The sequence below is a fragment of the Geotrypetes seraphini genome, chromosome 12 (genome assembly GCF_902459505.1).
Source record: "Geotrypetes seraphini chromosome 12, aGeoSer1.1, whole genome shotgun sequence".
In the NCBI taxonomy this organism is placed as follows: domain Eukaryota; kingdom Metazoa; phylum Chordata; class Amphibia; order Gymnophiona; family Dermophiidae; genus Geotrypetes; species Geotrypetes seraphini.
In genome coordinates this window covers 37,379,378-37,397,169 of record NC_047095.1, presented here as the reverse complement: position 1 = coordinate 37,397,169, position 17,792 = coordinate 37,379,378, and the positions used below count along the sequence as shown (strand labels likewise).

Here is a 17,792-nt window from a genome sequence, read left to right as displayed (position 1 = left end):
TTCTTACAGCAGCCGGAGCGTTGTAGTTGCATATGGCTGCCGTAAAGGTCGTCTCTGATGCAACTTCCGATTGTGTCAGAGATGACCTTTACGGCAGCCACACACAGCTTCAACGCTCTAGCTCAAGGGTGCCCACACTTTTTTGGGCTTGCGAGCTACTTTTAAAATGACCAAGTCAAAATGATCTACCAACAATAAAATTTTTAAAAAACACAAAGCACACTGTACGCTGAGAAAATGTTAATCATCATTCCTATTCTGGGTTTTTTTTCAAAGAGGTCAAGGCAAATGACTCTATGCACTGTCACCTCAGTAACAACCATACAAAAATAGACAAATATACCCCCTCCCTTTTTACTAAACCACAATAGCAGTTTTTAGCGCAGGGAGCTGCGCTGAATGCCCAGGGCTGCTCTCGAAGCTCATAGGCTCCCTGCGCTAAAAAACGCTATTGCGGTTTAGTAAAAGGAGGCCATAGTGCAAAATATAGACAGCAGATATAAATTCTGACACATTTTGATCACTAAATTGAAAATAAAATCATTTTTCCTACCTTGTCTGGTGATTTCATGAGTCTCTGGTTGCACTTTCTTCTTCTGACTGTGCATCCAATGTTTCTTCCCTTCTTTTAGCCTGTATGCTTCCTCTCCTCCAGACCTCATTCCCTCCCCCAACTTTTTCTTCCTCTCTCCCTGCCCTTTCTTTCTCCCTGTCTCCCTTTCTTTTTTCTCTCTTCATGCCTCTTTCTTTTTTTCTGTTTCCCTTCTGTCTCCCTGCCTGCCCTCCACTAAGCCACTGTTGCCATCATTGGGGAACAGGCCCCAAAGCCACCGCCGCAGCCGCCCCGAGCTCTCTCTGCTTCCCTTCATCGGGCCGACCAGCATTCCTCTCCCCGATGTCAATACTGCCGTCGGAGAGGAAGTTCCGCCCAGCCAGGCAGCGATTGGCTGGCCCGAACTTCCACTCCTACGGCAGAATTGACATCGGGGAGAGGAAGGCTGATGGGCTCCGCGATCGACTCACTTTGCCTTGGCGATCAACCATTTTCCGGACCTGGCCAGCTGTGCACCCCTCCTAAGGCTGCACCCGAGGCAGACCTCTCCCCCCGCCCCCCCCCGCCCCTCCTTGGTATGCCACTGCATGCTCACCAGGCGCTGCTGTAACTCTTAGGCTATTGGCAGCGTGACCGAAGCAAACATGCTGCCTTTGGCAACCTGGAAGCTTTCTCTATTTCAATAATTTTATTGAATATTATAAATAATATACAAAAAGCAGTTCAAGTACATAAAGATTGAATAAAAAAAATAGTGATGTATAAACAAGAGAAACCATAATTGCATTCATTTGCATATAACAGACTAGTAAGAAGAATTCAATGTATTTGAAACTGCTAAGAAAAGAAATAGAAAGGATAGAGAAGCAGAGATGATGAAATAAAAGAAAAAAAAAAAAAAAAAGAGAGATAGAGAAAGAGAGAGAGTGAGAGAGTGGCAGAAGTGTCTACGAGGCAGAGTGAACATATGAATCTAAGAATGACCAAGGTGATTTATTTCGCACCAAATTTGTAGAGAAACGGGATATCATATTCTTTTCATATGCATATGATTCAAATTTGTTCTACATGCTCAAAGAGTTCCACCAAAAGGTGTAGTCTAGTAGTGTGGATGACTTCCAATTTTTCAAAATGTGCATAAGAGCTGTCACGAACATGGTGTCAATGAGTTTAGGAGACAACAAAGAAGCACAACCAGTCACAACAGGTTTAGGAGGACAGTTTGATAGTGCAAAACAAGGGTGTTGAGAACGAAGGATTATAATGTCCATGGAAATATCTTCTGAACATTTGGTAATAGATTTTATAGTGTCCCATATACGAATCCAAAAGGAATGAACCATAGTGCAGTGAAGAAGCATGTGATCAAGAGTTCCAGGCTCTTTCAAACAGTTCCAGCAAGTAGGATCTTGTTTCAGTTTCGCTTTCCACATTCGAAATGGAGTCCATATAGCATTCCACATAACAAAGAACATTGATTGTGAAACTCTTGCAGATAATAGTGGACGGTTTGTAGATGACCAGAAGAGTTCCCAGTCTATTTCAGAAAGTGTGGTCGTTAGGATAGAACCCCAATGGCTCATAGATTGAGGTGTAAAGGTGAAGGTGTGGTCTCTTAAGATACTATAAAAAAAAGATATCGCCTTACCTTTCAGTAAAGCCAAAGTAGACCAGTGACGAATAGTTTGTTGAGAGGTCATAAAGTCAAGGCGCATTTGAACATTAGATAGTATATGGGAACAGGAAGCAGTAGCAGAGAGAAAACTTCCGGGTTGCCGAAAGCATCATATTTGCTTCAATCACACTGCTGATGGTCAAGTTACAGGAGCGCCGGGTGATCAAGCACCGGATTCCATGAAGGGGGTAGGGGAGGGCGGACTCTATATAGGTGGGGGGGGGGGAGAGGAGGACTCTAGATAAGTGCTCAATGTTTTGCTCACTGGTTTCCTATTTCTTCCAGATGTTCCCATCCAAACAGCAATTCCTTGACATAAATCCCCCATCTGAACAAAATTAGTTTTCTTTTTAAAGTTTAGACCTTCACTTTCAAATGAGCCCTCTCTACACCTGTCTTAATATTAAACCCCACCATGCAGTGATCACTGGATGCCAGATAATCACCCACTGTAACATCAGAAACATTTTCCCATTTGTAAGCAATCTAAGTCCAGTATGACCCCATCCCACGTGGGTTCCATTACCAACTGCTGAAACAGTTCTCCTCACAGAGAATCCAAATTTCCCTACTTCTAGAAGATCCTGCAATCAACATCTGGCATATTAAAATCTCCTGTTAGAAATACTTCACCTTTTACAGCTAACTTTTGAATGTCTTCTATTAAATCTCTATAACCAAAAATGTAGCCAAGTCATGTATGCTTTTGGCTACCCAAGTTTTTTTGTTGTTGCATCTGGTTTCTTTGGCTTTTAAGATTACCAATTGGACATGGTATCACCATCTTGGTTTTTTGGCTTTTTTCGTATAATAGTAATCCATTTTATAGTACCTTTTTATTTGTTTTTACCGCCACTCACAGTTTAAATTATAGCATTTGATTCTAATGTGAGTTTTATTAATTTTGAATACTCTACAATACTAAACAATGTATGCTCAGGGATTTCTAAGTTTTAGCAGTTGTTCCATACTTATGCCTAAATTTTTAATGTCTGTTGTGATAACATTGTTTTTAGGTGCTTCTTTATAATTATATATTTGTTTTTATCTGGTATTGTATTCTATTTTTTACTACATTTTAATCAGTACTTCAAAAGTGTTATTCATAGAGAGATTTCTCATTTTATTGGAGGTTTTTAAAAAAAAACTTTTAAGGACTTTCCTACAGATTCTGCTAGTTTCCACATTTGCCTTACTCTAACCCTCATACCTTAGGTATGTATTCACTCATCCACCTGACACATTCCATTTGCTCTTTACCTTTAGCACTGATATTCATCCACTTACTGACGTTCTTCTTTAGATTATGTCCCATGCTTGGACATACTTATCCACGGTTCATATTTACTTTTTAGTGGCACATCCAGATTTCAACATTATTCACATGCAAGATATTTATCACCTTTCATCCTCTAAACATTTTATACACTTCATTTCATCTTTTAATATCATCTCATTGCTCCACATTCATGTTTACTCATCAATGCTTTTGATTGTCTGATCGTCTAAAACAGACATGGGCAACTCCGGTCCTCGAGGGCCGAAATCCAATCGGGGTTTCAGGATTTCCCCAGTGAATATGCTTTGAAAGCAGTGCATGCAAATAGATCTTATGCATATTCATTGGGGAAATCCTGAAAACCCAATTGGAGTTGCCCATGTCTGGTCTAAAAGGATACATGTTAATTCTTAGTATCTCTAATAAAGACTCATGTTAAATTTTAGGACCCCTGAGGAAGACGGTTTTGTTGAAACACGGCCCATGTTGGGTCCATTCTTTCCAAGTCAATGTGGAATCTATTTATTGAGAACATATCTTTATCTTTGTGTTGACTCAACAAATCCCTGCATCATGAACACCAGCTCCGCAGTTTTCCTTTTTGCTCTAACCACTACGTCACACTCTCCTTTTCCAAACAAGTTGGCTTAACACTGTGTTTTTGAAAATGCCCGTCATCATAAGACTAAAAAGCTGTGTTTCAGAGGGCCTCATGGTAGAGAGCTCATTCCACATCAGTTGTGACAATTTCACAAGCAGAGAGCATGAACATGTATCTACAACAAAGATTTGGATGGCTGCCCCTTGTAGGTTTTGCAAACTTTCACTGAATGATCTCATATAGATAGGTAGGTACAGGAAGATGCAGCATTTAGAGAAGAGAAGCTTTATAAGGTGAAATAGGGCACTGCTGTCATGAGTTCCTACATGGTACAGACTGGCACAGGCAGAACAGAAAAGGAATTTCTCTGATTTTCTAATTCTTTTTCTGTTGGTCTCCTGTCAGTCTGAACCAGACTCAGCCTCATAATGATGAATGTGTGAGATGCTGCAAGCCTGATATGAGAGTAAAATAAGGTTTATGCTGCTTTTCTCAATTTTCTTGAAGTATTTTTATGCCTTTAGTTATTTCTAGGGAAACACTTGGGTCAGTAGTTCTCAACCCAGTCCTCAAAATGCATCCAGCCGGAAAGGTTTTCAGTCTATCCTGAATGGATATGCATTACAAATTTGCATACAATGGAGGCAGTATGTTTAGGGTTACCATATGGCTCCAGAAAAAGGAGGACGGATTAAGACATACGGGTTTTATTTCTACTGCTTTCAATGGAAGTAATGCCCAGATGTCTCAATCTGTCCTCTTTACTACTTCCATTGTTTTCAATTGAAATGAAACCTGGATGTCTCAATCTGTCCTCCTTTTTCTGGAGTCATTTGGTAATCCTAAATGTTTAATGTTCTCATATGTATATTTATTGAAGATATCCTGGGTATGTGCCAAGGGGTGGTTTCAGAATAACCAACTTAGGCTGAAGGAGGAGGAGCAGCTGGAGTTTGCCCTGAGTACTCTGCTAAAAAGAATGCTGTTGGCCTGCTGAACCAGCAGGTGGCTCTGTACACTACTTGGCTCAGATTGGCAAAAGACTAAGGCCCTGATTCTCCAAAAGTGCATCCCGATTTTAGGCAGCTGTAGACGTCCTACAGCTGTCTAATCAGCCAATCGGGATGCACGTTTTTTTTAAAAAAAATGCTCCCCAGGCAGGCCTGAAGGCGCCTCCGGGAGCCTAGGGAGACCCGCAAGATACCTAAGCTCGCCTACAGGCCTTAGGCGAACTTAGGCGTCCCTACGCGTCTCCCTAGTAGAGGAAGAGACGCTTAAAATGTAGGCCAGCAAAATGCTGGTCTACATTGTAAGTAGACGCGGCCGCTATACTGATCGCGGCAAGGGATCTCCCTGCTGCAATAAAGTATAGCGGCCGCGGCCGCCTGTCCCATCACCGACAGGAGGATGCCTAACTCCTCCTGTCGGAACCCCGAACTCCCCTCCCCCCCAAACTCGTAATCGCCGACAGGAGGATGTCCAACTCCTCCTGTCGGAACCCCGTAACTCCCTCCCCCCCCCAAACTTGTAATCGCTGACAGGAGGATGCCCAACTCCTCCTGTCGGAACCCCGGAACCCCCTCCCCCCCAAACTCGTAATCGCCGACAGGAGGATGCCCAACTCCTCCTGCCGGAAAGCCCAACAACCCCCCCGCCCCAACTAATCTCCCTCCCCCAACTAACCTTTCAATGTTGGTCAGCTGGATGGGCCTTGCTGCCATCCAGCCGACGGGTCTGCCTCGTGGAAATGAGACGGCACGCCCCTTCCCGGCCCATCCCCGCTAAATCTAAGGCCTGATTGGCCCAGGCTGTAGAAGCCTGGACCAATCAGGCCTTAGGCATAGCGGGTCCGCCCATCCCCACTAATCCTAAGGCCTGGTTGGCAAAGGTGCCTAGCCTGGGCCATTGGGGATGGGCGGACCCGCTATGCCTAAGGCCTGATTGGTCCAGGCTTCTACAGCCTGGGCCAATCAGGCCTTAGATTTAGCGGGGATGGGCCGGGAAGGGGCGTGCCGTCTCATTTCCATGAGGCAGACCCGTCGGCTGGACGGCAGCAAGACATAGAAAACATAGAAACATAGAAAGATGACGGCAGAAAAGGGCTATAGCCCATCAAGTCTGCCCACTCTACTGACCCACCCCATTAAGTCTGAGTACTAATGACCTAGTTCCTTAACTCGACCCTCGTAAGGATCCTACTAGGGCATCCCATTTATTCTTAAAGTCAATAACGCTGGTGGCCTTGATCACCTGCTCTGGAAGCTTGTTCCAGTGATCTACAACCCTTTCTGTGAAGAAATACTTCCTTATGTCACTATCGAATTTCCCTCCTCTGAGTTTGAATGGATGTCCCCTTGTGACCGAGGGTCCCCTGAGAAAGAAGATGTCTTCTTCCACCTCGACACGTCCCGTGATGTATTTAAATGTCTCAATCATGTCCCCCCGTCCAGCTGACTAACATTGAAAGGTTAGTTGGGGGAGGGAGATTAGTTGGGGCGGGGGGTCGTTGGGCTTTCCGGCAGGAGGAGTTGGGCATCCTCCTGTCGGCGATTACAAGTTTGGGGGGGAGGGGGGTCCGGGGTTCCGACAGGAGGAGTTGGGCATCCTCCTGTCGGCGATTACGAGTTTGGGGGGTCCGGGGTTCCGACAGGAGGAGTTGGGCATCCTCCTGTCGGTGATTACGAGTTTGGGGGGGAGGGGGGTCCGGGGTTCCGACAGGAGGAGTTGGGCATCCTCCTGTCGGCGATTACGAGTTGGGGGGAAGGGGGGTTCGGGGTTCCTACAGGAGGAGTTAGGCATTCTCCTGTCGATGATGGGACAGGCGGCCGCAACAACCGCGGCCGCTATACATATTGCAGCAGGGAGGTCCCTTGCTGCCATAAGTATAGCGGCCGCGTCTAATTTAACCCGATTCTCTAAAGACGCCTCTCCCGGGCGGACTGCCTGAGGAGCATTTTTTTTTTAAAAACGTGCATCCCGATTGGCTGATTAGACAGCTGTAGGACGTCTACAGCTGCCTAAAATCGGGACGCACTTTTGGAGAATCAGGGCCTAAGACTCCTTTTATAAAGCTGTGGTAGCGATTCTCAGCGTGGCAAATGCAATGAAGCCCATAGGAATTGAATGGGCGGTTGCATTTGCTACAAGAGAATTGCTACCGCGGCTTTGTAAAAGGAGCCCTAAAAGAACTAACTGTTAAAATAAATATTCATTTTAACTTTTTAAATGATCAGAAAAGTAATTCTACCTATATTACTTCAACAGATGAGAGATTTGCTTGCTTCAGATGATGAAGATGAGAACACGTCAAGCAAAACAGAAAAAGGTTATGTTCCTAAGTTAATAGGTGAGTGAATAAAATATAAATTTGATTTGATTTCTTATATACCGCTATACCGTGAGGTTCAAAGCGGTTTACAATGAAGATAGATTAAAGATACATTAAAATAAAATAAATAAAAATGGTACTTTGGATTTCCCTAGCTGTCCCGAAGGCTCACAATCTAGCTAAAGTACCTGAGAAAACAATAAATAAAAATAAATGAAATGAAATAAAGTAAATTCCAGTCAGACAATAGGATCTGATGTTAGAAGTTCATAAAGACGATATGCCAAGGAGCGAAAGCTGGTATGCTCCTTGAGCCCTGACGTATGCAGCCAAGTCAACACACAATATTTCAGCCATGAGGTTTCCCTACACTCAGGACATTACAAGTGGAAGGCCAACACAAATCAACAGCTTGTCTTAACTGTTTGCAGGAACTGTTAAAGGTAAATTTGCAGAAATGGAAAAACAAAGACATGAAGAGGAAAGAAAAAGAATGGAGGAAGAAAGGAAACGCAGATTAGAGCAAGATTTGATAGAAAAACGGAAGATTCAGCGTGAACTGGCAAAGAAAGCAGAAGAGGTATGTTGATGGTAATGTACTTAATAGACTATAAATGTCTCAAAATACCCCAAAACTGTCCATCTGCCCAAACCATCCAAACAGCAATTTTGGAAAGGCAGAAAAAAAAAAAAAGTCAAACACTACAGTTCATCCAAATATCAAGGGGGCATGTTGGGGGTAGGTAGGTGGCTTGTTTGGGGTGGGACTAGGTAAGGCCCAAAAACAGCCACCCAATCTGCCAACACTCAATTACACCGACTAAATTTTACAAAGAAATTTTTTCAGACATTTCCGTGCATTTTATTTAAAAAATTTCTTAACTGCCTAGGAATAGGCGGACAAGAGATTTTTTAAATAAATAAAATGCATGTGAATGTCTGTGAAAAAATTTCTTTGTAAAATTTACCCCCTCTTCTACGAAACCGTGCTAGTGGTTTTTAGCACAGAGAGCCGCGCTGAACGGCCCTTGCTACTCCCGACGCTCATTGTGTAATTAAATGTCGGCAGATTGGGTGTTTATATTTGCCCTTTGGAAACCGGTGTATCTTATGAACGTTTGCTGGCTGCTGTTTGGGGGCTGTAATCTTTATGCACAACATATTTTGCTAGCAGAGTTCATTCATTAGAATTAAAAGAAAAATGAAATTAGCTCCAAACTAAGGCATGCTACCTCAACTGTTTGGCATGGTGCCAAATTCAGGGGCTGCCAAGAAAACAGTACTTCATAGCCCACACTACTTCATCATGCTGAAACACTGCCAATGTTGTGCACCAGTTTGGCTTTAATTTCATTTCTCTTTGAGGAATGAATGCAGTTTTTTTGGGCAAACTAAACGGCAGAAATGCATAGGAGGTTTTGCTGCACAAATGCTTAGGAGCTTAGTCTCTTACCACTGAAAAGAAGTTCTAGAATGAGGGAGCATAGGGTGAAGCTGAAAGGGGAACCTGAGGAAATACCTCTTCATGTAAAGGGTGGAGAATTCTTGGAATGGCCTCCTGGTGAAGGTGGTAGAAAAGAAAATAGTATCTGAATTCATGAAAGCTTGGAGCAAGTACCTAGAATCTCTAAGGAAGTGAAAGAGAGTAGATGGCATAGATGGGCAGACTGAATAGGCCATATGGGGGCTGATATTGAGACCTCAAGAGGTAGGCTGGCTAATTCCATGATTGGTGCTGACTGCTGATATTCAGTGCTGGGCCGTTTCTAGTGACTGGCATTGAATGTCTGGTTTATCTCTTGCTGGCTCAAACTTAGCCAGCTAAGTTGACTTTAAGCATTGGAGCAGCCAAAGATAGACCTACTGTTTGCATGGCCCGATTTGGCCATTAACCTTGGCCGGTCAGTGCTTAAAATTAGCGGCTTTCACTCCATATAGCCAGCCAAGTTTAAGCCACTAAACACTAATATTTGGCAGAGATAACCAGCTGTCTACAACAGGATATTAGTGGTTAGCTGAGCAAACACTATTTAACCAGCCAGGAACCATTCCTAGCCCAGACACCCCACCCCCACCCGACACTCCCCCAAACCTCCAGACTCCCCGGCACGCCCCAAACAACGGGACCCCTACTTCCCACCCCTAAGACCCCCCCGTACCTTTAATAAAGAAAGGTCACCTGGAGGGATGCTTACTCCTTCTAGCTAAGCCGAAAACAAAATACAGAAGAAAAACAAGCCAAACAAGAAAATGTGAAAAAATCATGTTGAATATACCACACTAAAAAAGTAGAAGGAATTGGCCCACAATCAAAATTTATTTCAAGAGAAAAAGATTGAAAGGGGCAGTTTCAATAGTAGTGAAACTCAATTTTAATAGGTTTGTGAAACAAACCTCTAACCTAAACGTTATTACTCCAATAGACATCAGTATGAGCCATTTGAAAGGCGCCCAATATGTATTAGAGGCTCAGGCAGTGACTTTACGATGACTGGCATCACCTAGACAAAGTCTAGATAAAAGTTACTGCCTCATACATCATGTTGTCCATGGTATAGGAGAAAACCTCAAATGTGTAAAAGTGAGTCAACAAACAGTCCCTTTCAACCATTTACCCCTGGGATGCAGCGCATAAACTCCCAAGGCTTATTAAATAAAGTGTCAATGGCAAAAAGTGCCTGTGCTAGAATAAAGTGTCCATGGCATAAAAAAGTGCCTGTGCTACATTAAAATTTATCAACAGTAAATACACTTAAGTGATACAACCAAAAAAAAGAAATAAATAAAAACGCCCAAAAGAAAAAAGAGAAAATGATTTAAAAATGAGTCCAAGTATTCAAAGTCAAATGTGTTAAATGACTAGGAGTTCATAGAATAAAGTTGGAAAAGAACTTGAAACCAATCAGTTCGGTCCTGAGAAAACACCTGTTCGAGTTCCAATTCAAGTTCTTCAAGGACCAGAAATTCATTAAATAAGTTCTTATAATACACAAGTTCTATGATCATTGGAGGGATTTTACATAACCCCCGTTTCCACCTAATTGCACACTAGCCCCAAGTTTCAAAGAAATGACGAATACTTAGCTTAATAATGTAAATCTCCACTCAACAGAGCTCCGTTTCGTCACCTTCATCAGGAGCGGGGATCCATGAAAATGAAAAAGCGACAAGCCGAAAATAAAGCTGTCAGCTAGCAGGGCGACCGCTCCACAACAAGAAGTTGATGGCTTCATTGTTTTTCCATCGCCCTGCTAGCTTTATTTTCGGCTTGTCGCTTTTTCATTTTCATGGATCCCTGCTCCTGATGAAGGTGACGAAACGGAGCTCTGTTGAGTGGAGATTTACATCAGCAACACTCGCCTGGGGAGGCTTGGGGAGCTTTGAGGGGTTCTGGGGTGGCAGTGCCAGAAAGGAGTAGACATCCCTCGTACCAGGCAACTTTCCGGGGGGGTGGCGGGGGATCCAGGTGAGTGGTGGCAGAAGGAGTGGGCATCCCTCCTGCCGAATTACTTTCTGGGCGGTATCTGGGGTTCAGATGACTGGGCATCCCTCCTGCTGGGCTACTTTCTGGACAGAGGTTTGGGGGACAGAGGACTGTCTGGGTGTCTGGATGGCTTTTCAAAACCCGGCAGGATCGGGGCCAAGTCTGGTGTGCATCTGCACATGCACAGATGCGACACAATGATGTCACGTGCATGCGTGCATGAGTGTAACATCATCATGTTGCATTCCAGATCCGGCCTGAAGAGACGAGGTTTGTGTGGGGCTGGGGTTGGGAGACGGAATGGTGCGGGGCAGGGGTAGAACGGGGCAGACCGGGGTAGGCCCAAGAGTGAAACAGGGAGGGGCCATGTGTCCTCCTTTATCAGATGCAAAATCTGGTAACCCTACTCCTGACTCAAATGAAGTAGTGTATTTTCAGTGCCACAAACTGTAAAGGTAAGTTGGGAAGACCACCAATGGGAGGGAGATGCTATGTGTGTGCGTGCATGCGTTAACTCTAAAGCGTGGGGGGGGGGGGACAGTGGCTGCAGAGGTAGGAGAGAAAGATAGTAGAAGGAGGAAAGTGAAATAAAAGGACAGAGCAATACAGGTAGCAGGGCAAGGAGCAGGGAGCTTGATGAGATTAATGTGAGTTTATTTAATTAAAAGCACACATTTATTGCATTAAATGTGCACCCCTACCTTAAAGCATTCAAAATATACAATGTTGGATTTATTTATTTATTTATCACTTCTGTTCAAAGCAGTTTACATTCAGGCACTCTATGATACCTGGGGCAATGGAGAATTAGGTGACTTGTCCAGGGTCACAGAAAGCAACACAGGGATTGAACCCACAATCTCAGGGTGCTGATGCAGGGGTCCTGATGCTGTGGGTTCAAACCCCACACTGCTCCTTGTGATCCTGGGCAAGTCACTTAATCCGCCACTGCCCCAGGTACATTAGATAGACTGTGAACCCACCAAGACAGATAGGGAAAAATGCTTGACTACCTGATTGTAAATTGCTTAATAGACCTTGTCAAAGCAGTGTATACAAAATCCATTTCCATTCTAACATAAGAATATAAGAATTGCTGCTGCTGGGTCAGACCAGTGGTCCATTGTCCCCAGCAGTGACACTCTCGCGGCAGCCCCTAGGTCAAAGACCAGTGCCCTAATTGAGACCAGCACTACCTGCGTACGTTCCGGTTCAGCAGGAACATGTCTAACTGTCTTGAATCCCTGGAGGGTGTTTTCCCCTATAATGAGGTGCCTAGTTCCAGTCTATCCCCAGATAATTGAAGTCACCTATGATAACTGTGTTGCCTCCCTTGAAGTTGCGTTTAATCCTTCCTGTTATATTTGATGTATTGATATTGGTCTACACAAACTATGGTGCTACAAGTCAAATTTAATTGTTTTATGATTTACTTTCATTTGATGTTATCAGTTGTTTAGAAATGGAGAAGGAAAAAAAGGACTAATCCCCATAGATAGACAACACATACAAAAAAGTGATGAGAACCAAGAAGAGGAATAAAAGATTCTGAAATCCACTATAATTGTAATATTTTTTTTCTAGTGTTCAAAGGCAAATCACAATGTCCCAACACAGCTGCGTTTCAGTGTCATCTTTCTGCATCAGGGGGTCTTTGTATGTTCCAAATTCTGTAGCTCCTGAATTCTATACTTGACTTGATGCAGCAGCTAAACTACTGGATTTTTCCAGATATTAAAGGGAGAGATTTTATAGAATTTGGCATATACACAGACTCCTGATGCAGATAGATGTTGCTGAAATCCAGCCTTGTTGGGTCATTGTGATTTGCCTTTGGACAGTAGAATAAATAATTGCAATTATGGTGGACTCCAGTGTCTTTTATTCTTCTCCTTGTTATCAACATTTCTTTACATATGTAATCAATTGTTTAACCAGCAAAGTGGCAAAGTTTTGGATATAGTAATAACTGGTGGTGCCCTATGAAAAGAGAATAGACACATCTACAGTGATCTTTACCATACTGGCCACCCCCCTAATCATTTAATATTTACCATACAGGAGGGTGAAGATCCTGAAACTGTGATAGTTGTACCAATAAAATCAAACAGATCGCCAGGGAAGATCAAAATGAATTTTGAGGATATAGAAAAAGAAAGAGAGGAAGAAGAAAAAAGAAAATATGAAGAAGATAAAAAGAGAAAATATGATGAACACAGAAGATCTTTCCGAGAAGCCAAGCGACATTCAAGCATTATGGTACCTATAATTTAAAAAAAAAAAGTTTTAAAGATGTAACAAAATATTTTGATGGGGCTCAAAGGTAAAACAGTGAAGATGACCAGTGGTGCTGAAAATGCTTATATTTAAAAATGACAAGACATGTATGAGTTTTGTCCAATGGCCTGCACCGTGTCGGGTCGTTTATAAATAAATGCATTTTCTTTAGCACTCTCCAGACCAGTAGAGGTTAACTTTACGAATGGGTATATATCTAATCATGACCAGCAGGTGGAGACTGAAAACAAAACTTTGGGACAGTATATCCTAGCCCCTCCTCTCTATTTCCCTCAGTCTTCTTTCAGTCTCCAGCAGGTGTTGAGTGATCTGTACCCATCTCCCTTGGTAGGGCTGTTGGAATTTGTTTAAGGGGTTTATTGTCCCTGTTTTTAGCCGGACGGAGCTTGGACGGACTCTGTTTGGGGGTTCGTCCGACCTCGGGGGTGTCAAACCCGGCGGGTCACGAGCGGGGTCCCTCCCCCCACTTCCTCCACCTCCCCACATTTTTTTAGAGGAGCCTCAGCAATAAGCCTTGCCCCCTAAATCAAGCAAGACTATTGCTTTGAGAGCCTGTGGAGTCTGTTCTGTAAAAAAAAAAAAAAAAAAAAAAAAAAATCCTGAGGTAGTGCTGGTCTGGAGGGTTGTATCCCTTTAAGAAAACTGTATTTTACTGTATTTTTTCAACTAACCGGCACTTTTTTACAGCTAGGTCGCGTATGGAGCAATGAGCACTTCTAAAGGGAAAAAGTGCTCATTGTGCTCCAGACGCGAGGCACTCGCGGCCGGCCTGTGCAAGCGGTGTTCAGGCCGGTGCGGTGGAGGAGCTCCGTCGGCAGCGGCTGCAGGCGCCCAGAGCTCCCCGCCGATGGTGCCTCGCGAGTCGGCAGGGAACGGAGGAGAAGCCCGGTCTTCTCCGTCCGCCCACGGAGGGATTCCCCGAGCCGCCGACGGTCGGGTTTTTGAGGATTCCCTCTCAGCTGATATTTTGACAGCTGATGCCGGCTTGCCTGTTTTAGCGGCTGAGACTTTTCAGGTCTCTCAGCCGCTGCAGGCTGTGGAGGGAGCTGTTTTGGCGGGAAAGACGCCATCTTCTCTGTCTGGCCCCTCCATTTTGTCTTCCACCTCAGGTGACCTTCCCCCTGTTTTGACTATGCAGGGGCAAGGTTCTGCTGGGTCCCCTGCTGTGGCAGGGAGTCCCCTGGGACCCTCGGGGGGGTTTTCTCCTGAATTTTTCTTTTCTTTATGCAGAGCCTATTTTCAGGCGGCTGGGGGTCCCGGTTGCGCCCAGGGGGTCTCGGGGGGGTGGTTTTTTCCTCCGCGCTTCCTGCGGCTTTGCCTCTTTCGTCTGGCGTGACGTCCCCTCCGCCGCCTCCCTTGTCCAAGCGTCCGCGGGTGTCGTGGGACGAGAATTTGTGGTCGGAGGAACGGGTCGGTCTGGAGGAGGACCTGGACCCTTCTGAGGATTTCCAGGACTCTCTGGAGGGGACGGAAGCTGGCGGCGGGTTGTCGGATTTCCCGTTCTCCAGTGACGAGGCGTCTGTGGTGCGTCTTTTTCAGAAAGATGAGTTGCCTGACCTTATTCAGCAGGTTTCTTCGGTCTTGCGTTTTGAGGACGCGCCGCCGGAGACTCCGCGTGTGGGGGACCCCCTGTTGCGGGGGATCCGTACCGTTTCCCGCTCTTTTCCTATGCATCAGGATATTCGGGATATTATCCTGGAGCAGTGGAAAACGCCGGAGACGCCGTTTCGGCTGGCGCGCAGCATGGCTCGCCTGTATCCCATTCCTGAAGGGGATCGGGCTACGTTAGCTTCGCCGGTCGTGGATGCGGTGGTCTCGGCAATTTCCAAGCGGCATACCGTGCCTGTTGAGGGCGGTTCGGCCTTGCGAGATCCTGAGGAGCGCAAATTGGAGGGCCTCCTTAAGCAAAATTTTCAGGTCTCTGGCTTTGGGGTCCAGGCGGCTATTTGTGGGGGATTGGTCGCTCGCGCCGTGTTTCGGTGGGCGGAGCGGGTCTTGGATCGAGAGTCTGACGACTGGTCTCTGGTGGATCAGGAGGTTGCGAAGATTGAGATGGCGGCCTCATTCCTCTCGGATGCTCTCTATGACTTGGTGCGGATCTCGGCTAAGTCTATGGCTTTTGGCGTGGCCGCAAGGCGTGTGTTGTGGCTGCGCGCTTGGGCGGCGGATGCTGCGTCCAAAGCTAAGCTTACTAAATTTCCCTTTCGGGGGTCGTTTTTGTTTGGAGAGGATTTGGATAAGTTGATTCAGACTCTGTCGGACTCGAAAGTTCCCCGTCTGCCGGAGGACCGTGCCCGCCCGGCGTCTCGGGGGGGTGCGGCCCGGGGGCGTTTGCGGGATTTTCGCAAGTATCGCCCTGGGCGTGGGGCTGCTTCTTTCCAGTCTCCGGGATTTTCCCGGGGTCGGTTCTTCCAGCGTATGCAGCCCTTTCGGGGGGCCCGTCGGGGGGCAGGGAATCCCTCCGCCGGTTCCCCCGCTTCCCGTCCTGCACAATGACGCCTTGCCGGCGCCCCCTTTGGTTCCGGTGGGGGCCCGGCTGCGCGAATTTTTCCCCAAATGGGCCGAGATCACGTCCGATCAGTGGGTCCTGGAGGTGGTGCGGGACGGTTATGCCCTGGAGTTCGCCCGCTCTCTACCGGATTTTTTCCTCGCTTCTCCATGTCAGACTCCGGGGAAGACGCAGGCTTTTTCGCCAGACCCTTCAGCGCTTGCTAGATCTCAGGGCAGTTGTTCCGGTGCCCCCTCCGGAGTGGGGCACGGGCAGGTACTCCATTTACTTTGTGGTGCCCAAGAAGGAGGGGACTTTTCGGCCCATCCTCGATTTGAAAGGGGTCAACAGGGCTCTCAAGATTCCCTCTTTCCGTATGGAAACTCTGCGGTCGGTCATTCTGGCGGTTCAGCCGGGGGAGTTTCTCACTTCTCTCGATCTGACGGAGGCCTACTTGCATGTTCCCATTCGGGCCTCTCATCAGCGTTTCCTGCGCTTTGCGATCTTGGGTCGGCACTTTCAGTTCTGTGCGCTTCCTTTTGGGCTGGCCACGGCTCCTCGGACGTTCACCAAGGTGATGGTGGTCGTCGCGGCAGCCTTGCGGTCGGAGGGCATCCTGGTACACCCCTACCTGGACGACTGGTTAATTCGGGCGAAGTCGTTGCAGGAAAGCTCCCGGGTTACTGCTCGGGTGGTGGAGTTTCTCCGGTCGCTGGGCTGGGTGGTCAACCTTTCCAAGAGTCGGTTGGTCCCGGCTCAGCGTCTGGAGTACCTAGGGGTGCTGTTCGACACCTCCTTGGGGAAGGTCTTCCTCCCAGAGGGCCGGGTGAGCAAATTGCAATCTCAGATTCGCCTGCTTTTGGCGTCCCGGTGTCCTCGGGCGCGAGATTTCCTCCAGGTCTTGGGGTCGATGGCGGCGTCCCTGGACGTGGTGAGGTGGGCGCGGGCCCACATGCGTCCTCTCCAGTATGCTCTGCTCCGGAGGTGGTCTCCCCAGAGGCACGGGATGGATGTTCCGGTTCCCCTGCGAGGCTTGGCGCGCTGCAGTCTGCGCTGGTGGCTCCAGACCCCTCACCTAGTTCAGGGGGTGGGTCTGGATCTCCCGCAGTGGACGGTGCTCCTGACGGATGCGAGTCTCCTGGGTTGGGGGGCTCAGTGTTTGGGTCACTCAGCCCAGGGCACCTGGTCCGCGGAGGAGGCCGCCTGGTCGATCAACGTGTTGGAGACCAGAGCGGTCCGTCTGGCGCTGTTGGCTTTCCACTCCCTGTTGCGGGGCAAGTCGGTCAGAGTGCTGTCGGACAATGCCACGGCGGTGGCTTATGTCAATCGTCAGGGGGGCACCAAGAGCACTCAGGTGGCGCAGGAGGCGGCTCTGCTCATGGTTTGGGCGGAATCCCATCTGCTGGACCTCTCGGCCTCTCACATAGCCGGAGTAGAAAATGTTCAGGCAGACTTCCTCAGTCGTCACTTCCTAGATCCCGGAGAGTGGTGTCTCGGCGCCGAGGCGTTTCAGTTGATAGTGCAGGCTTGGGGGCAGCCCCTGATGGACCTGATGGCCACGGGTGGCAACGCCAAAGTGCCCCGCTTCTTCAGTCGTCGCAGGGACGGTCTGGCCGAGGGTCTGGATGCTCTGGTCCAGCAGTGGCCAACGGAGGGGCTGTTGTATGTATTCCCTCCTTGGCCGCTGGTGGGCAGAGTGCTTCTTCGCATTGTTTACCATCCGGGTTTGGTGGTGCTGGTGGCGCCGGATTGGCCTCGCCGTCCGTGGTATGCGGATCTGGTGAGGCACCTGGTAGCGGATCCTCTTCCTCTGCCTCTCTCGGACGACCTGCTGATGCAGGGTCCCATTCCCATGTTCGACCCGTCTCCCTTCTGTCTTACGGCGTGGCTCTTGAAAGGGGTCGCCTTAGCAAGAAGGGATATTCAGACAAGGTGATCTCTACACTGTTGGGGTCCCGGAGGCTTTCTACCTCTCGGGCTTATGTGCGGGTTTGGCGTCTCTTTGAGGAATGGTGTCGGGCGCGGGGAGTGACCTCTTTTCGCGCTTCTCTGCCTAACATTCTGGAGTTTTTGCAGGACGGTCTGG

General features: G+C 47.2%; 1 protein-coding gene across 8 annotated transcripts in view; it reads left to right on the top strand.

The window, feature by feature from the left end:
* The window catches only part of NEXN (nexilin F-actin binding protein), a 153,250-nt gene that overhangs the window by 49,108 nt on the left and 86,350 nt on the right, over positions 1 to 17,792 (top strand). For all 8 annotated transcript variants that reach the window (XM_033915854.1, XM_033915857.1, XM_033915852.1 and 5 more), the window contains 3 exons: positions 7,373 to 7,454; positions 7,868 to 8,016; positions 12,982 to 13,179. In XM_033915854.1, the coding sequence (XP_033771745.1) occupies positions 7,373 to 7,454; positions 7,868 to 8,016; positions 12,982 to 13,179 (429 nt within the window). The remainder of the gene's footprint in view (positions 1 to 7,372; positions 7,455 to 7,867; positions 8,017 to 12,981; positions 13,180 to 17,792) is intronic.